Raw genomic sequence first — 18,313 nt, 5'->3', positions numbered from 1 at the left:
AATCCTAAATTTATTTCCCTCTCCTACAGGAAATCTTTTACAAACATATGACTTTCCTTAAGTACCTAATTTTTTTTTTTATGAAGCATGGATTTTTGTAAGTACTATTTTAACTCTTCCATATCTATTTTTGAGCCTAGTATTTGTTCAAAAACTGTAAATTCTGCTTGAGTGTTTCCCTTTATACTAGCATGTGATTAAAATTGTCTTGTCCACTCAGATCTTCAGCTGAAAGGCTGGTTGACAGTTTTTATTACTCTGTCAGTGCTTCAGGAGCCTGAGGGAGGTGGGAAGGGGCATGAACACTTGCGGCCACAGATATTCCCTATGTGAAATCTTCATCTGTGTTTGTTTCTTTGTTTGTTTTGAAATAGGGTATTGCTCTGTTGCCCAGGCTGGAATGCAGTGGCATAATCATAGCTCACTGCAGCTTTGAACTCCTGGGCTCAAGTGATCCTCCTGCCTCAACCTCCTGAGTAGCTGGGACTACAGGCACGCACCAACACACCCAATTAATTTTTTAATTTTTTTTTTTTAGAGACAGGGTCACACTGTGTTGCCCAGGTTGGTCCTGAACTCCTGGTCTCAAGCGATCCTCCCTAAGTGCTGAGATCATAAGCATGAGCCACCATGTCCATGTCCATCCTGTATTTGTTAAAGATACCATCTCTCATATCTAATTTTCACTCAGGCTCAGCATCTATACACGCATGCACTACAGTTAGGTTCAGCTCTCTGCTTAGGACTCCTGCCTTCTAAATCAGGAAAGAGCCTCATTGGCATTACAATGAATTTGCATTAGAAATCTACATTTCTGACACCCAACCACCATGGGACCTTCTATTATAATTATTTTGTAGCTCTGGGACAGGAAAGGGTTCTAAGATCAGATCACAGGCTCTGACTTCCTGACTTTGAATCCCAGTCAGCAATTTGGATGTGTGACCTCAGTTTCCTCATCTGCAATGGAGATAAAGTATGTGCACCTCATTTCACTGATGAGTACTAAGTGAGTGGACACCTTTTAAAAGCCTACAACAGTGTCTGCACATAAAAAGAGCTTAATAAATGTTAACCATTCTCTCTCCTCTTCTCTGTCTTGCCTCCCACCTTTATCTCTATAAAACAGGGTTTGTAAATAGAAGTATGTCAGGATCTCTTCTACCTACAGTGACAATGCAGCACTTTCTCAAAAAGGGGTTTGTGAAGAAATTTCTCACACAGTCCTTCAATGTAATCTAATCCACACTGAACCTAGCAGAAACTCCCTCCTAATTTCTAATTCAGATATAAACTTTGCCACGTTCTTACACTTTCAGTCTATAATTGGTTTACAGAAAGAGTGTAGTTACATACTTGTGCCTATGTAAGTGTTGCCTCTTAAAGCTCTCTGGAATTATTAAATTAAAAATAGACTTCAGGCCGGGCGTGGTGGCTCAAGCCTGTAATCCCAGCACTTTGGGAGGCCAAGGTGGGCGGATCACGAGGTCAAGGAGAATCGAGACCATCCTGGCTAAACACGGTGAAACCCCATCTCTTACTGAAAAAATACAAAAAACTAGCCGGCGAGGTGGTGGGCGCCTGTAGTCCCCAAGCTTGCTCGGGAGGCTGAGGCAAGGGAGAATGGCTAACCGGGAAGGCGGAAGCCTTGCAAGGGGCTGAGATCTTGGTCCAGCTGCCTCCAGCCTGGTGTGGGGCAGAGGCGAGACTCTGTCCTCAAAAAAAAAAAAAAAAAAAAAAAAAATAGACTTCAGCAATACATCAGGTAACAAACCTCCACATGTACTCCCTGAATCTAAAAGGCTGGAAAAAAAAAAGACTTATCATTGGTGTGTCATGTAATTAATTTCAGGGAACCAGAAATAACATTTCCTGTTTTCCCAATGTAGACATGAATATCCCTCACAGCGTAAGAAACATGGATCTATAATACCATATAAAGGAGAAGAAAAAAAAACCCAAGTACTCACGATGCTCCTGAATTCATGATGCAGCTCTTTGCTCCACAGGAACAATCTCTCCCATCATCGTGATTCATTCCAAGATTATGACCCAACTCATGAGCAACAATGGAAGCAAATGTCTCCACAGTGATTTGCCCAAACTGTTCAGAACAGGAAGGTAGTAATTAGGTTTCTGAACACAAAGAAAATGTTTTGCTGCTCAGATTACTTTTTCACAAATGGAAATTTATTCACTACACTGTTGACAGCCTGTATGATAAATCAAGCATCCAACAACAGTCTTTATACATTTCAGTCTAGTAAGAAAGTAACATGAATCACACACTGATGATGGACATGGATCCTTCAAGCAAGAGATAACCACTTTAGCACCAACAGATTACTCATGGTAGTTTATAGGAAAACAAGTTGATGGTTCTAATTTAATTATCTAAAATGAAGTACATGTTTCTTCACCCATAAAAAGTAAAGAGCTACACTCATAAGTGGGAGTTGAACAATGAGAACACATGGACACAGGGAGGGGAACATCACACACTGGGGCCTGTCAGGAAGTGGGGAGCAAGTAAAGGGAGCGCATTAGGACAAATGCCTAATGCATGTGGGGCTTAAAACCTAGATGATGGGTTGATAGGTGCAGCAAACCACCATGGCACATGTATACCTATGTAACAAACCTGCATAGTCTGCACATGTATCCCAGAACTTAAAGTAAAATAAATAAAAAAGAAAAGAGCTTATAAACACATAACACATATTTAAAAACTTGACCCAGTCTCTAGGGAAAGAACCCATCTGCCACTTCTACTGTGTTCTTCATAACACCCAAAATATCGTTTTAAGGACCAGGAGAGGAAGTACACAGTCAATAAATGCTAGATATTGTCCCAGTGCAAACATCCAAACTTAAACATCAAGAACAACGTACCACATTAATCCCACCTGCGTGGCTCCTTGAACACACTGTTCCCACAAATGCCATTCCTGCAGTTCCACCAAAACCTTTCTTTCTAAATGAAAATGTAAAAGTTAAAAATTGTTCTTGGGGAAAGAAGGAACATGGTGCTTTTATTTTATGAATAATCTCAACTGGATGAGGAGAACCTACAAAACATGGCAGAAAAATGGCAAAAAAAAAAAAAAATCTAAAATCAGAATATAATTATGCCTTATCCCCTTCTTATTAATTTTTTCAGACAAATGAAGACACTTTCTGGATACCAAGACAAGTTTGTTTCTTTTTACCTTCTAGATGAAACCTCTCCTAAAATACGTTAGGTTTATTTATTCACACAATTTAGTGAGGAGAGACAGATAACGAAGGAAATGAATATGTTTACACAGGCAGCTGCACGCAGTGAGCAGGGTGAACATGAAAGTCAGGATGGGCCAGAAGTAGTGGCTCATGCCTGCAATCCCAGTACTTTGGGAGGCCGAGGTGGGCAGATCACCTGAGGTTTGAGACCAGCCTGGCCAACATCATGAAACCCCCATCTCTACTAAAAAAACAAATACGAAAATTAGCCAGCCATGGTGGCACACACCTGTAATCCCAGCAAACTGGGAGGCTGAAGCAGAAGAATCACTTGAACCCGGGAGGCAGCGGTTGCAGTGAGCCAAAACTGCACCACTACACTCCAGCCTAGGTGACAGAATGAGACTCTGTCTCCAAAACTTAAAAAAAAAAAAATCTGGATGGGACCCATGTGATTCCCAATCACACCCTACACACCTGTACCTCAGCACCTGTTCTCTCTGCCTGGACCTCTCTTCCCTAATATTATTATAACCCAGACTCATTCCCTTACCTCCTTCAGGTCTTTACTCAGAAGGCATCTCCCTGGCCAGGCCACATCACCTCAAAATTCAACCTCATTCCTCCAATGCTTTTATATCTACCCTCCCTGTTTTATTTTTCTCCTTACCACTTATCATTGGTTAACATACTACGTGTACTTATTTATCTCATTTATGGCCAATCTCCTCCACCAGAACATGGACTCCATGAGAGCAGGAATTTTTGCCAGTTTTGTTCACTGCTATGTCCCAATGCCTGGGGTATACACCCAATAAATATATTTTAAATGAATGGATAAATCATTCTCTGGGCCATCTGACCAACCAGGAGATGACCAGAAGTACTGACACAAGGAGATTGACAAGGAAACATTCCAGCCAGACCACCCTATAGTGAACTCATAGTTCCCAAAATGCACTCATGGACTCAAGGCTTCCAAAAAGCTTTTCAGAACCCCATTCTCAACTGTAAACAAATAACTAAAAATCATCAAGTATCTGGGAAATGTCTCCAACAGGACAGACGGAGACCACACAAACAGAGGGGGTTAAGACAGTTTGGAGGGTGTGGTTGGGCAAGGCATAGTGAGTATGCTTGACACCTGCTCCTTTTAGTATCTAGTGAACTAGATGGCATTCTCACTGGTACAAGGATGCGTGAGCATACGATTTTACTAAAAACCAAGACCCACACCAAAACACATCATCAGAAAAATTCAGAAACCTGGGAACCAAGAAAAGATCCTATAAGTTTCCAGTGACGGGGGAAAAACAGGCCACATACAAAAGGTCAGCAATCAGAATGTTTCAGACTCCCCAACAGTAATGCTGGGACAAAAAAGACAAAAGAGCAATGCCTTCAAAATCGTGAAGAAAAAGGATTGCATGGAGAGAATTTTATACCCAGTGTCACGCCTATAATCCCAGCACTGTAGGAGGCTGAGATGGGTGGATCACCTGAGGTCAGGAGTTCAAGACCAGCCTGGTCAACATGGTGAGACCCTGTCTCTACTACACTACAAAAATTAGCCGGGGGTGGGGGCAGGCACCTACAATCCCAGCTAGCTGGGAGGCTGCGGCAGGAGAATTGCTTCGACCCGGGAGGCAGAGAATGCAGTAAGCCAAGATCGTGCCACTGGACTCTGGCCTGGCCAACAGAGTGAGATTCTGTCTCAAAAAATAAAAAGAGAAACTCAAAGCATGCCTAGGAAATACTGAGTTACTCAGGCCCTAGAATAATCAGAACTCAAATTAAGATAAATTTTAAATTCTGTTCCGAAACTGGGAAAACATATTTTCAGACACACACGAGGTCAAAATGTTTTCTTTCCATATATCCGCTCACAAAAAACTAGTAGAAAACACACTATACCCAAATGAGGAAGTAAACCCAAGAAAAAAGGAGGACATGGGAGAAAGGTGACAGGAATCTAAGACAGAAGAGGTCTCATGATAATGCCACATCAAGCTAAGTTTTCCTCATTTAAATGAATACCCAAAACCTCAAGAGAATACAATTATAATGCAAGAAAATAAGCAAAAATTATTATTTTGATCATTTCATTAATAGTAGTTTAAAAAAAAAAACTTACAGAACTAGCTGTGCACTGTCATGTCTCCGACGTGTGATAAGAAACTTTTCCCGCCACTGCACGAAGTTCCCCAGCACATCACCAGCACCCCCAGCTATGTTGATCAGGTTTCCATTGGTCCAAATCTCCAGTCCAACTAGCACAATTCGAATATTTAACATAATATACATCTGGGAAGAGAGAAATAAAAGTACATAAAATATAGTAAAGAATGTGAGAAAAATCTTTTAACCACATGAAGTAACACGGCTACTTAAATTAAAACTCCCCTGCCTAAAAAACAATCTTTACTTTAACACAATGAGACTTTGGGCGGTTGGGAGGCCAAGGCAGGTGGATCACCTGAGATCAGGAGTTCGAGACCAACCTGGCCAATATGGTGAAATCCCATCTCTACTAAAATGGAAAAATTAGCTGGGCATGGTGGTGCATGCCTGTAATCCCAGCTGCTTGGGAGGCTGAGGCAGGAGAATCGCTTGAACCCGGGAGGCAGAGTTTGCAGTGAGCCAAGATTTTGCCACTGGACTCCAGCCTGGGCAACAGAGCAAGACTCCATCTCAAAAAAAAAAAAAAAATAGTAACAGAGATTCAAAATCCTTATTATCTTCTATTCTAAAATCTGACAAACTCTGGAAATTAAGTTTTTGGTAAAACTGTTTCCAAAATTTGCCCTGATATAATGCAAGCCAATTCACAGTCCACATTTAACCCATTTAATGTAAATACTCCTATATTTCACTGCAGAAATATCAGTGAGTCTGATTACGAGGTGCTACCCCAAGAGGTGTTATATACAGAGTGAATCACACTGTTTTTCTAAACTTTTATCTAACATTTTAATCACAGGTACATCAGAGGTTTCAGAAAAAGGACTGTGGAACTCATAATTTCATAGGGGTACTATGAGGAGTAAATGGGTTAATAAATGTAAAGCACTTAGCTCAGTGTCTAGCACACTGTAAGTACTCAAGTGAATGCTATCATCATCGTCGTCAGCATTATCATCACTATCACGCTTGGTGTTCATATCAGCTTTGTAGATAAAATTATCTTATAAGAACATATATCGAATTATTTAGCATCTCCCACTGGATGAACTCCAAAATCTCAAACCAAACTCACACACAAACACACACACACAAATATTGTCGTATCGTGTTTTCAGGATAGAAGGCAGCCTTATTCAAAATAAGATGCATTCGACAAGAATTCAAAGATCTTTCCATAAATGCCAAAGCACCTAAGCCTAGCTACTCTGAAGATAAAGTAAATGGTAATATGAAATCTCTTGCTCTTCTCAAAGTCCTTCTACACTGGTACTATCCTTTATACATTAAAAAGAGTTACAAAACAAACCAGAAAGCAGACCTCCTAAAGACTGAGCCATTGAGGCCCTATGAAAATCAGAACTCAAAATGAGACATTTTTAAAGTCTGTTCTGAGACTGAAAGAATAGGACAGAATCATCCTGGTTGATAGAAAATACAACTTACACTATCCAAGTAGTTTGCCAGGAGAATCATCTCTTCTCTCACAGCAGTCTGATTTCTTCCCATCATGTCATACTGGAAAAGCAAAGAAGGAGAATCATTATCACCAAAGTAGTTTAAGAATAGAAATGTAAGGCCGGGTCCAGTACCTCAGGCCTGTAATCCTAGCACTTTGGGAGGCCCAGGAGGGTAGATCACCTGGGGTCAGGAGTTCAAGACCAGCCTAGCCAACATGACGAAACCTTCTCTCTATTAAAAATACAAAAATTAGCCAGGTGTGGTGGCGGGTGCCCATAATCCTAGCTACTCAGGAGGCTAAGTCAGGAAAATCGCTTGAACTCGGGGGCGGGGCGGAAGTTGCAGTAAGCCAAGATCCCGCCACTTCACTCCAGCCTGGGAGAAAGAGCGAAACTCCATCTCAAAAAAAAAAAAAAAAAAGAATAAAAATGTGTCTGTTAAAATGAAGATAAGAATCCAAATATTTCCTCTGAACAAAAAATTGAGGCATTTAAACATTTATCAACATTTCAAATTAAGAAATTTAAAAGTTACACTGTAGTGATAGGAATAAAAGAAAAACCGGTAAAAGGGTAAAGTTAATAATAATGAAAGAGCACTGAAGTCTTCATTTTCTCCAAATTAGTAGAACTTTAAAACAAATTATCTTCTTAATGTTCCCTTTATTTTAATGCAAAAATATTTTCAAGCATTTCACAAAGGTAGAGTTTTAAGCAATCAAAATGCATAGATAAAAGAATAAAAGACAATCTAAAGAACTTCCTGACCCTTCCACCTCTTAGGCTAATGATGTTACCAATAAACCTTTTTCTTTTAAATTTAACAGACTTTAGTTGAGCAAGGAATGACTGATTCAAGAATTGTGTGGCTTCCAAACCAGAACAGGTTCAGAGAGACTCTGTGCAGCCACATAGTGGAAGAAGATTTATGAACAGAAAAAAGAAAGTGACATACAGAAAACAGAACTGAGGTACGGAAACAGCCAGATTGGTTACAGATCAGCACCAATAAACCATTTCTAAATGCTGGGTTGAATTAAAAATGAGAGATTAACCAATAATCGCTAGTTAAAAAAGCATATGTAGATGAAAACATACAGAAGTTTAACCATCTTAAGCCAAATAAATATGACTAATTTTTCTTTGAGACCTGGCTAACTCAAATGTCTATTTTTAACATTATTTTATACAACCAATTTAGCAGAAGAAAATTTTAAAGGATTTATGATTTTGCTCTATGCTAAAAGCATTAATATCAGAATATATCAGATTTTATCAGTTAGGGATCTAATCATGATTCTCCTACATAAGAAAAAAAATTTAATTTAATACATTTGACAGGGCTTGATTGAAATTGAACCTTTTTTTTTTAACAATTTTCTATCTGTATATAACAATACATCTGGAGACAGCAATGAAGAAAAACATTTTATGTTTTTTGTGTTTTGTTTTGCTTTGTTTTTGTTTTTGTTTTTTTTTTGAGACTGACTCTCGCTCTGTTGCCCAGGCTGGAGTGCAGTGGCACAATCTCAGCTCACTGCAAGCTCCGCCTCCCGGGTTTATGCCATTCTCCTGTCTTAGCCTCCCGAGTAGCTGGGACCACAGGTGCCCACCACCACGCCCGGCTAATTTTTTGTATTTTTAGGAGAGACAGGGTTTCACCGTGTTAGCCAGGATGGTTCCGATCTCTCTGACCTCGTGATTCGGCCGCCTCGGCCTCCCTAAGTGCTGGGGGATTACAGGCAAGAGCCACTGCCCCCGGCCAAGATAAACATTCGAATCTTGACTTTTGCGATTTGTCCAAAACATTCTTCTACAGAAGCTTTTTGCCCACTGGGGCTGAGTTCACACTTGTTCGTATTCCATGTGCTTTTCCTTCTGCCACTTGAGGACAATGAACCTATAATGTACAAATCCGAGTCTCTCTCTTAATATTTTCTCCAAATTAGTTATTTGGGGGGGCTTGTTATTTTCCAACCTACATACAACGAGGAATTTTTTTAAAACCAAAAAAACCTCAAAACTGTCTCTACAGCTTACAAGAAAGGAACTGCCAATCATAGTAAGTTTCCACAAATACCTTTTTCACACTGACAACAAAATTGGAAGTAAAAGTCAAAACACTAAAAATACTCTCTATTTTAAATTACACAGCTGTTGTAACAAATACTCACCTGTACCCCACAAATATGTGAAGTATTATTATATCAACAAAAAAAGCAACATGAAAATAAACTATATAGCCATTACCTCTAAAACTGATAATCCTGTAAATGCCAAAATAGGGACACATTACTTCTCTTAGTTAAAGCAAAGCACTTAGTTCAGTTTCTTAAGTATAATAAGGAAAATGCCCTCATGTGATCCTGTACACGGAAATTAATACTATTCCCTTCTAAAGCATGCCAGGACCTGGAGGTTTTCCATCTCGTAAAGTGCAATATAGGTTATCTCAAATTCTAGAAAGCAAAGCAATTTTATTAGCCAACAAAGCTAAACCTTTTAGAGCCACAGCCCACTAAAGTAATCTGAAAAGTTCTCAAGAGCCTGATAGGCAGTACAGATTCACTCAAAAAATTCAGCATAAGCAAGTCATCAGCAAGAACACGAAAAAAAATCATTAATAAAAGATAAACTGAAAGGCAGTCACATTTTGCTACATTTAGCTTCTGCTGGTATTCTGGTGGTATAAGGTTTAAGGGAAAAAAACCATTTTAGTTTTAAAATCATTATTTAAGTAAAATCAATACAAACTGTAGTTTATATTTCCTTCATTAAATGCTCATTTCTCATATCTTTTTCATGGAAAAGAAGAAAAATTGTCACCAATCTTACCCTTTCCTTGTCTACGACAATGAACAGCTCCACATACCGGGTCTGTGGCAAGACAGCTCTTCTTCTCTGTCAAAAACACAAACATCATAAAGGCAAAAATTTGTAAGGCTATGATCACATCCTAATCTCTCATCACCTATTTCATGTCTGCTAAGAACATCATAAAATTATTTTACTTAACATATCCTATATTAAGATAGTGAAAAATATATTTTTTGAAGTGCTATCTTCTTCTTAGTGATGAAAACTTTGTCCAGTTCTGCTACTGACTTTAAGTGATGATAAACTATGTCTGAGGGGAAAAAAATGTTTTTGAAGTGTTATCTGTTATCTGCACTAATATGATAAAAATGCTAGTTACAGACAAAATGGGTTTAAGTTTACAAAGCAGCATTACCAATTTTCTAAAATCAGAACTACACACACACACACACACACACACACACACATGCACACACACACATTTTAATGAAAAACCCCATTACTATGCTGAAAGATAAAACATAGCCACTAATATCCCAGAGCAGAAGTTAGAACAAGGTTGCCATTTAAAAAAATGACTAGTTTTGTCATTTTACAGAAATTCATGCAAAGTAGAATAAGCAAAAATTTTAATGTTTTCCAATGTTTAAAGTCAAAAAGAGGCCGGGCGCGGTGGCTCAAGCCTGTAATCCCAGCACTTTGGGAGGCCGAGACGGGTGGATCACGAGGTCAGGAGATCGAGACCATCCTGGCTAACACGGTGAAACCCCGTCTCTACTAAAAAATACAAAAAAACTAGCCGGGCGACGTGGCGGGCGCCTGTAGTCCCAGCTACTTGAGAGGCTGAGGCAGGAGAATGGCGTGAACCCGGGAGGCGGAGCTTGCGGTGAGCTGAGATCCGGCCACTGCACTCCAGCCTGGGTGATAGCGAGATTCCGTCTCAAAAAAAAAAAAAAAAAAGTCGAAAAGAATAGTCCAAGTCAAAAGAGTGGATAGCAGGAGAGGCAATAAAAATAATGCCATCAACTAGTATAAGTTAATTAAAAATATGCCTCTTTCAAGGCAGCAACATATCTCATAGAAAGGTACAATCCCCGCAGCTGAAGTTGATCTAGTCCTAGAACAATTTCAGTCTAAGAGACACCCCTGTCAAGAGCAAATCATGAAGTGCTATAGCAGTCTCCAAACAGGGATGAGAGTGTCCTTGAAACACACCTGAAGTCGTTAAAGTCCTAAAGCCATATCTCTCTTTCCAATCTAGGGTTCAAGAATCACCATTCGAGTTGTCCAAGAGGTATCTAAATAAAAACTCTTTTGCAATGGGCGCAGTGGTTTATGCCTGTAATCCCAGCACTCTAGGAAGCTGAGGCAAGAGGACTGCTTTATGCCAGGGGTTCAAGACCAGCCTCGATAATATAATGAGACCTCATCTTTACAAAATTTTTTTTTAAATTAGCCGGGCACGGTGGGTGGCACAGACCTGTAGTAGTAGCTACTGGGAGGCTGAGGCAGGAGGATTGCTTGAGCCCAGGAGGCCAAGGCCACAGTAAGCACTGCTGCAGATTAAGCCCTCATTTCCAAAACCCACAGAATCTAAACTGTACTCAACTTGGTAGCAGGAACTGTATATTGCTCATCTTTTCATCCCCTAGTACCTATCAGAATGTCTGGCATACATTTGGCAAAATTAAGAAAAGAAAAAGAAAAAAAAAACACTACTCATAGTATTGGTTTCATGAATAAACACATGATTTTTCTAAAATTGTAATCTAAGCCACGAAGAATTATGTTATTTCCTTACTCGAAGTAGCTGAGTCATGCTGGGAGGCTCTTCCTCTTCATCCTTTGTAGTTTCTTTCTCTATATCCTTGTTGGAAACTCCACATTTCAGAGGCTCTTTGTGGACATCATCCATTCGATAAATGATGTGCTCAAAATGAGAGCTGTTCTGCAGGGGTTCAATCCCATAACTTGCCTTCTCTAAATGCAGCAATCCTCTGAATGTTGCATTACACATATACAAATTTTAAGAAAAAGAAAATACAAAAGGAATCAGAAAACCTAAGTTCAAGTCCTACTTCTTAAATGTGTAAGTAGGCATAGCATGATATAGAGAATAAAATAGAGGCTTTAGAATCAGACAGATAGGGCTGGGGCAGACCTATATTGAAAGCTCAAATAGCTACTTATCAGCGTCACTGCCTGCAAGTCACTTAAACTCCCTGAGTGATCTACGGGAAATGGAAGGTACTACAAAGTAGTGATTAAGAATGTGGCATCTGGACCAGAGGACAAGAGTTCGAATTCCAAATGTCTTCTATTAGCTGCAGGACTCTCAGCGAGGTATTTAACCTCTGCCTTGGTTTGCACTCTGCAAAGGACTGTTCTGAAAACAAAATTACTTAATAAGCACAAAACACACAGAACATATTGCCTGGCACATAGTACCTATTAAATAAATGTTACTACTTAAGTGAAGATAATCATATTCATCTTATATAGAACTAATATGTATTAGTTCAAGCAATCATGCAATCAACCAACCAGTACAGTGCCATGTTGCCATGACCTCAAGGAATGTAATTTTAATACTATAACTTAATTTGAAGTGTAATATAATTTATCTGAACTTCAGTTTGCTCACCTAAATATGGAAATAATGAGCTCTTATTCACAGTCATAATGAGACTTAAATACAAGTCTTAAATAATACAAGTGAAAATTTTATAAATATAAAGTACTACAGAAATTTAAAGTATATTTTATTTTAAATACCAAAAATGATTTAGTGGTCTCAAAAAAATTTTCCTCTTTACATATTAAAACTCATCAACTATAATACTTTCTTAAATAAACATGTCAAAGATATCTGAAACACGGCTATAAAAATGTTCAGTAACATCTAAGTAAATTCCAGTTTTGCTAAGTGCCCAAAAGGATTTAATTTGGAGACAGAAATAGGAAAAAGGGTAAGACACAGGGGAAAGAAAAAAAAGAAGATAAAATAAATTGCTTACCTGAGTCCAAAACAGTTGCTAAGAGCAACGGATGAATTATAAACTCCCTCCACATAGCCCCGAAAATGACAATGATTCTAAATGAAAAATACTGTATTATCTTCAAATATTGCTACATTGCTGAAAAATCATCACAGAAATTGCAGAGCTAACAAAATTACTTGAGGCCAGTCAACTACAAAGTTTTATTTATATTATTGGCATCTCATAGTATCACATGGCATTCTTTAGACCATCTGCAGACTATCTCCTACCACCCTATGAGTACACAAATGTTTAGGCAGAATTCCAGGGAATACACGGTACAAACAGCTCTGCTTCAGTGACCTTTCAGCCTAGAAGCAGAACAAGACGCATTATATCATCTTCAACATTTCAAATCACAGTCAATCCAAGAACCAACAGCAGCCGGCTGACATCTCACTAAAATTGTGTTTGTATTAAATGACCCTGTGGAAGACACTGATGATGCTTCACAAACTTTAATCTTAAGCAATAGAATCCCCAGGGGAAAGTATGTAAATCTTTCAGTGAAACTTAATTTCATTTTATGGACAAAAGTATATGTCATTACAATACATGACAGTCTGGCCATGTTAAAAAAATTACAGTATCAAAGTTTTAATTTGTATTTCAAATCTACAATCACACTTTCATCTACCTGAACAATATTAAATAACCAAGAAATAAGTGAGACTCCATCTGTCTTGGTTGACATTTTTCAAACACCCAGAAAAGCATAACAACTCTATCATACTTATGATACATAAGTATTATATAAAATAATACTTACATAAGTTTCTATATAATGAAAATTGATTTTTAGCAGTTTAACAACACATACTTTAAATAATAGCAACAAATAATATTCGTTGAGTTAAAAACTGTCAGACTGACTGTTCTAAGCATCTTATATATTAAAGTTAAGTTTCCCAATATATCCATAAAATGGTAACTATTATTACATTTTAAAGTGAACATACCAAGGCACAAACAGATCAAAATAGTTTCATCAGCAAATAATGAGTCAAAATTCAAGCCCAAACAGTGTATGTCTAAAGAAAGTATGCCAAGAAACCTCTACAAGGAAAAAAATGCCTTTTACCATTACAGCTTTTGTCAAGTGACACAAATTATACTGTGTTTGGCCTTCTGCCTTGGTAATCGTTGGATGCATGACTGAATGGATGGGTTATTTTCTATCTGGTTTATGCTGTAAGGTAAATTCAAACTCCTCTACTAATTTTCTATTGAACAATGGACCAACAATGCACTAAGATAAAGAAATCAGATAGTGGACCAGAAGAGGATAGGCCTAAGTCAGCAGTTCCTTGGTTTTTGTAAGTACTAATAATTAATCTAAAATAAAGATTTTTTTTGCCTCTTATTTATTTGAAGAATGCTGCAAAAAGTGCACAACCAACAGAAACAATTCAACCTAGCAAAGTATTACAAAGTTCAGAAGAAAAAGAAAAAAAAAATGTAATGGGAATAAAGATTTCTCATGAAAACCATGGCAAAAGAAAAAAATGTATAATACCTAAGTGCCAAAAAGGACTGTAAAACACTCAAACAAAGCTAGAAATGTTTATGCTCTAGTAATAAACACATAAAGCCAAATTTGACATCTGCCAATTATTTTGGGTATTCTGGCCAGCTCTGTCCCCAGGAGTACTCTGTTCTCTGATCCAGAGAGGACCACACCTCTTTTAGGAAAGAATTATTTTCAGAAAACATTTAGAACATTAGAACACGTAACACCAAACGAGTGTTTTTCTTTACTAAATATTAATGACAAATTAAATGTTTTAATAAGTTCACTTTTACAGATATTAACTTTCAACAAAAAAATCAAAAACTCCTATTTTCAAAACATATCAAATTTTCCCCATCATCAGTAAGGATTACCATTAAATAGAAGATGTATTTTCCTAGTCTTTAAAAAAAAACCTTAACTACTGAGTACCTGGAGAGCTGTAAGGTACAGCTTAGTCTATAGAAATGCACCCACTTTTCCCAGGATAACCCATATATCATAATGTTAAAGGTGCCCTGTGGGGCTGTGCAATGTAACAGTCCTGAGTGCCTATATAGAACTCATTTTTAAATTATAATTGTTTTAAAATTTGCTATGGGATCATGAGGAAAATATATTACCTGTATATTGGGATGGTCAGTGATTAGAGTCCCTTCTTTGTTGTAGGTATAAACTACAAAATCTTCAGGCAAAAGGTCTCTGGAAGAGAAATAAAATACCATTTAAATATATGTTATCTATCTACAACTAAGAATATGATTCACAAGGCATTATCTCTAGAAGAGACGAGCAGGAGTAAATAAGAACTTTCACCAGATAAATTATTATTTTAAAATGTGCTACTATAAAATTAAAAGCTCATAAACAGCCGGGCAGTGGCTCACGCCTGTAACCCCAACATTTTGGAAGGCTGAGGTAGGAGGATCACTTGAGGCCAGGAGTTTGAGACCAGCCTAGGCAACATGGTGAGACCCTGTCACTACAAAAAATAAAAAATGAGCTGGGCATAGTGGCACACACGTATAGTCCCAGCTACTCAGGAAGCTGAGGTGGGAGGACTGCTTAAGCCCAGGAGTTCAAGGCTGCAGTGAGCTATGATCATGCCTCTGCACTCCACCCTGGATAACAGAATAAGACCTTGTCTCTTAAAAAAAAAAGAAGGAAGAAAAAAGCTCATAAATAGACAACTCTGAAATAGTGTACATTACTTACTCATAAATAATATGTAACATTAAGCTACACATTTATTCTAATGGTCATAAAATGCTAGCTGCAAAAAACTTAAGGCAACACAAATAATGTCCCTAAATTTTCAGACACAACTCACAGGAAAAGTAAAAACTGGGTTACTGACAGGATACCATATTTACAGAAGAAAAATAAATGGTTTTTTACACTCTTTTCTAAAAGTTCTATATAAATAAGAATTAAACTCCTCAGTATGGAGGCAAATTTCTGTCTCAACTGTTGAAAGAAACAATTATTCCTGATTTCCAAAGCCTCACTCCATGTTAAGGAGGTTCAGTGGCACCAAGCATGTTTATGAGGATCAGGTTCTCTTGCAGCAGGACTGCAGCAGCTGTATGCTTATCTCCAGGCCTTATGGACAGGTCAGGGATGCAATGTGCTAATGTGTGATTCATAAATATGCCATTTCAAGTTCAAAACTCCCCTAGAGGCACCCGGGACCAGCCTGTCTATATTGACTAGAAATGAACAAATGGAAAGTTTTTATCTGATTTAGTTAGGTACACAGCCTGACTTTAGCTACATGATCAGCGAGGTAGAAAAGATATTTTCAGTAAACTTGTGCCTGGGCTCCCCAGAAAATATGATGCCTCACACATATCTCAGCAGTTCATAATCTGGAGGCAAAGCACATTTGTGCAACTGAAAAAGGACCCTGGGGGTCATGCCTTGATGACTGCCTGCACTTTCTTTGTCCTGATGCATTACATCCTTTACCTTTATTAAAGTCTATGTGAGTAGGCATGGGAGTAGCCAGTGGAACCTTAGTCTTTCCAATAATTGGACACTGTTCGGTCACTGCAGGCTCCCCTTCTCCCCAACTCCCCCACACATGTGTAGCCTCTGCTCCCTTAGTGATGCATTTGGAAAGAATAAACTGGGGGGTGCTTGGCTTTGGTCTCTGCCTTCTTTCCTGTTTGGAAGTTCCTGCCTGCCCAGCCAGCTGCCACTGTGCAGCACAGATATGAAGAGCTACATCTGCTTAATCCCAGGGTTCAGGATCCACTAAACCATATCAAACTAGAAACAAAACCAATATACTATTGGAAAAACATTACTGAAAAGCCAAAATAAATTAAATGTCTTACTTGTTCCTTTCCAAGTGAATAATGTGCTCTTTTCCTTCAGCCTGAATAACATAAGATACCTAAATGCACAGAAGGAGAAAAGAAGAATAAAACATCATCTTGAAAATTACTTTTCAACAACATCTCATTTATTAGATGCAGGAAATTCCATTCTGAATTAAAATAATTTGGTATTGGCTGAACAGTTTAATAGAAGAACTTTGTGTCAATCCTTAAATAATAAAAAATATACTCTGATCATCCTTTCCTTCCTTTCATAACTGATCATGGAAAATAACCTTCATGTCTATCTAACTCTTCTCAAATTCATTTCTAATTCAGCTATAACTGCAGGGATTATCTTCTCAAGTCCATCAATGTATTACCTACAGTATAAGACAGTTCCTGCTTTTGTCTAAATGAAATGGCACTCTTGGTTTCAAGAGATTATCCCTAGTTCTAGTTATATAAAGTTGAAAAGAAATTCAACTCCTTTTATGATACGAATTACAGGGCTTACCTCATTTCCTCAATTCTAAAACATGCTTTTTTCCCTCATATTAATGTCCCTGAAACAAGGACACATCATACAAAGGCACAGCAGTCTAACCAGCACCACTTCTGTTTTCTTTTTTTTTTTTTCTTTTTGACATGGAGTCTTACTCTGTCACCCACCCAGCCTGGAGTACAACGGTGCAATCTTGGCTCACTGCAACCTCCGCCTCCCGGGTTCAAGCAATCTCCTGTCTCAGCCTCCAGAATAACTGGGATTACAGGCTCCCACCACCACACCTGGCTAATTTATGCATTTTTAGTAGAGACAGGGTTTCACCATATTGGTAAGGCTGGTCTTGAACTCCTGACCTCAGGTGATCCACGTGGTCTCTCAAAGTGCTGGGATTACAGGTATGAGCCACCCCGCTGGGCCACTTCTGTCTCTTTATTAGTGGTACATAAAACAATATGCTGTGTCTCACAATTGATGGCATCTTAGAGTCAAGGAATTAAAGTAACATATATACACATCCTCCAATTCATGGGATCATCTTCTCTACCTCAGGCAACTCCGAAACAACTTCCCCAGCAACTCACCATGTCATTAGCCACAAGTGTTTAATGTGATCTCTGGAACTAAGAGATCTGACTTTGCCTTAGCTCTTTAATAAAAAGAAAGTCAGGAAGGGACTCGACAACTAACATTATCAGAAATGTCTACTTAATATTCCCGACTGTTTCCAGGCTCAGTTAACATTTTGTCAAGAAACAGTATCATCCCCTTCACCACAGCACATCTGCCTCTGACTCTAAGCGCTAGACCAACTACGGATCCTGTCATTCTACCTCCACATCCCGCATGGGACGCCAAGAACCCTTCATCATCTACCTCAATCTCCAGTGGGCCATCAAAACCACCAAGCTCTTTCCATTGCTACAGCTTTATCATGTGCCTTTCTATCATTCTGTCTTAGACAATCACGATATAAAAACATCACTGCTATGTCTATTAAAAAGAAATCTGAGGGCCGGGCGCGGTGGCTCAAGCCTGTAATCCCAGCACTTTGGGAGGCCAGACGGGCAGATCACGAGGTCAAGAGATCAAGACCGTCCTGACTAACACGGTGAAATCCCATCTCTACGAAAAAATACAAAAAACTAGCCAGGCGAGGTGGCGAGCGCCTGTAGTCCCAGCTACTCGGGAGGCTGAGGCAGGAGAATGGCGTAAACCTGGGAGGTGGAGCTTGCAGTGAGCTGAGATCCGGCCACTGC

The 18,313-nt window shown here is 38.7% G+C and overlaps 1 protein-coding gene across 1 annotated transcript in view; it reads right to left on the bottom strand.

Moving 5' to 3' along the window:
* The window catches only part of ADAM9 (ADAM metallopeptidase domain 9), a 117,080-nt gene that overhangs the window by 84,180 nt on the left and 14,587 nt on the right, over window positions 1–18,313 (bottom strand). The window contains exons 3-11 of the mRNA XM_017847668.1: window positions 16,568–16,626; window positions 14,852–14,930; window positions 12,695–12,771; window positions 11,479–11,674; window positions 9,696–9,761; window positions 6,847–6,918; window positions 5,354–5,523; window positions 2,893–2,974; window positions 1,971–2,104 (exon numbers count right to left, since the gene is read on the bottom strand). Coding sequence (XP_017703157.1) covers window positions 1,971–2,104; window positions 2,893–2,974; window positions 5,354–5,523; window positions 6,847–6,918; window positions 9,696–9,761; window positions 11,479–11,674; window positions 12,695–12,771; window positions 14,852–14,930; window positions 16,568–16,626 — 935 coding nt within the window. The remainder of the gene's footprint in view (window positions 1–1,970; window positions 2,105–2,892; window positions 2,975–5,353; window positions 5,524–6,846; window positions 6,919–9,695; window positions 9,762–11,478; window positions 11,675–12,694; window positions 12,772–14,851; window positions 14,931–16,567; window positions 16,627–18,313) is intronic.

The sequence above is a fragment of the Rhinopithecus bieti genome, unplaced genomic scaffold (assembly GCF_001698545.2).
Source record: "Rhinopithecus bieti isolate Rb0 unplaced genomic scaffold, ASM169854v2 scaffold_29855, whole genome shotgun sequence".
In the NCBI taxonomy this organism is placed as follows: Eukaryota; Metazoa; Chordata; class Mammalia; order Primates; family Cercopithecidae; genus Rhinopithecus; species Rhinopithecus bieti.
Note: the sequence above shows the minus strand (reverse complement) of the source record. Positions and strands in the feature narration are given on the sequence as shown.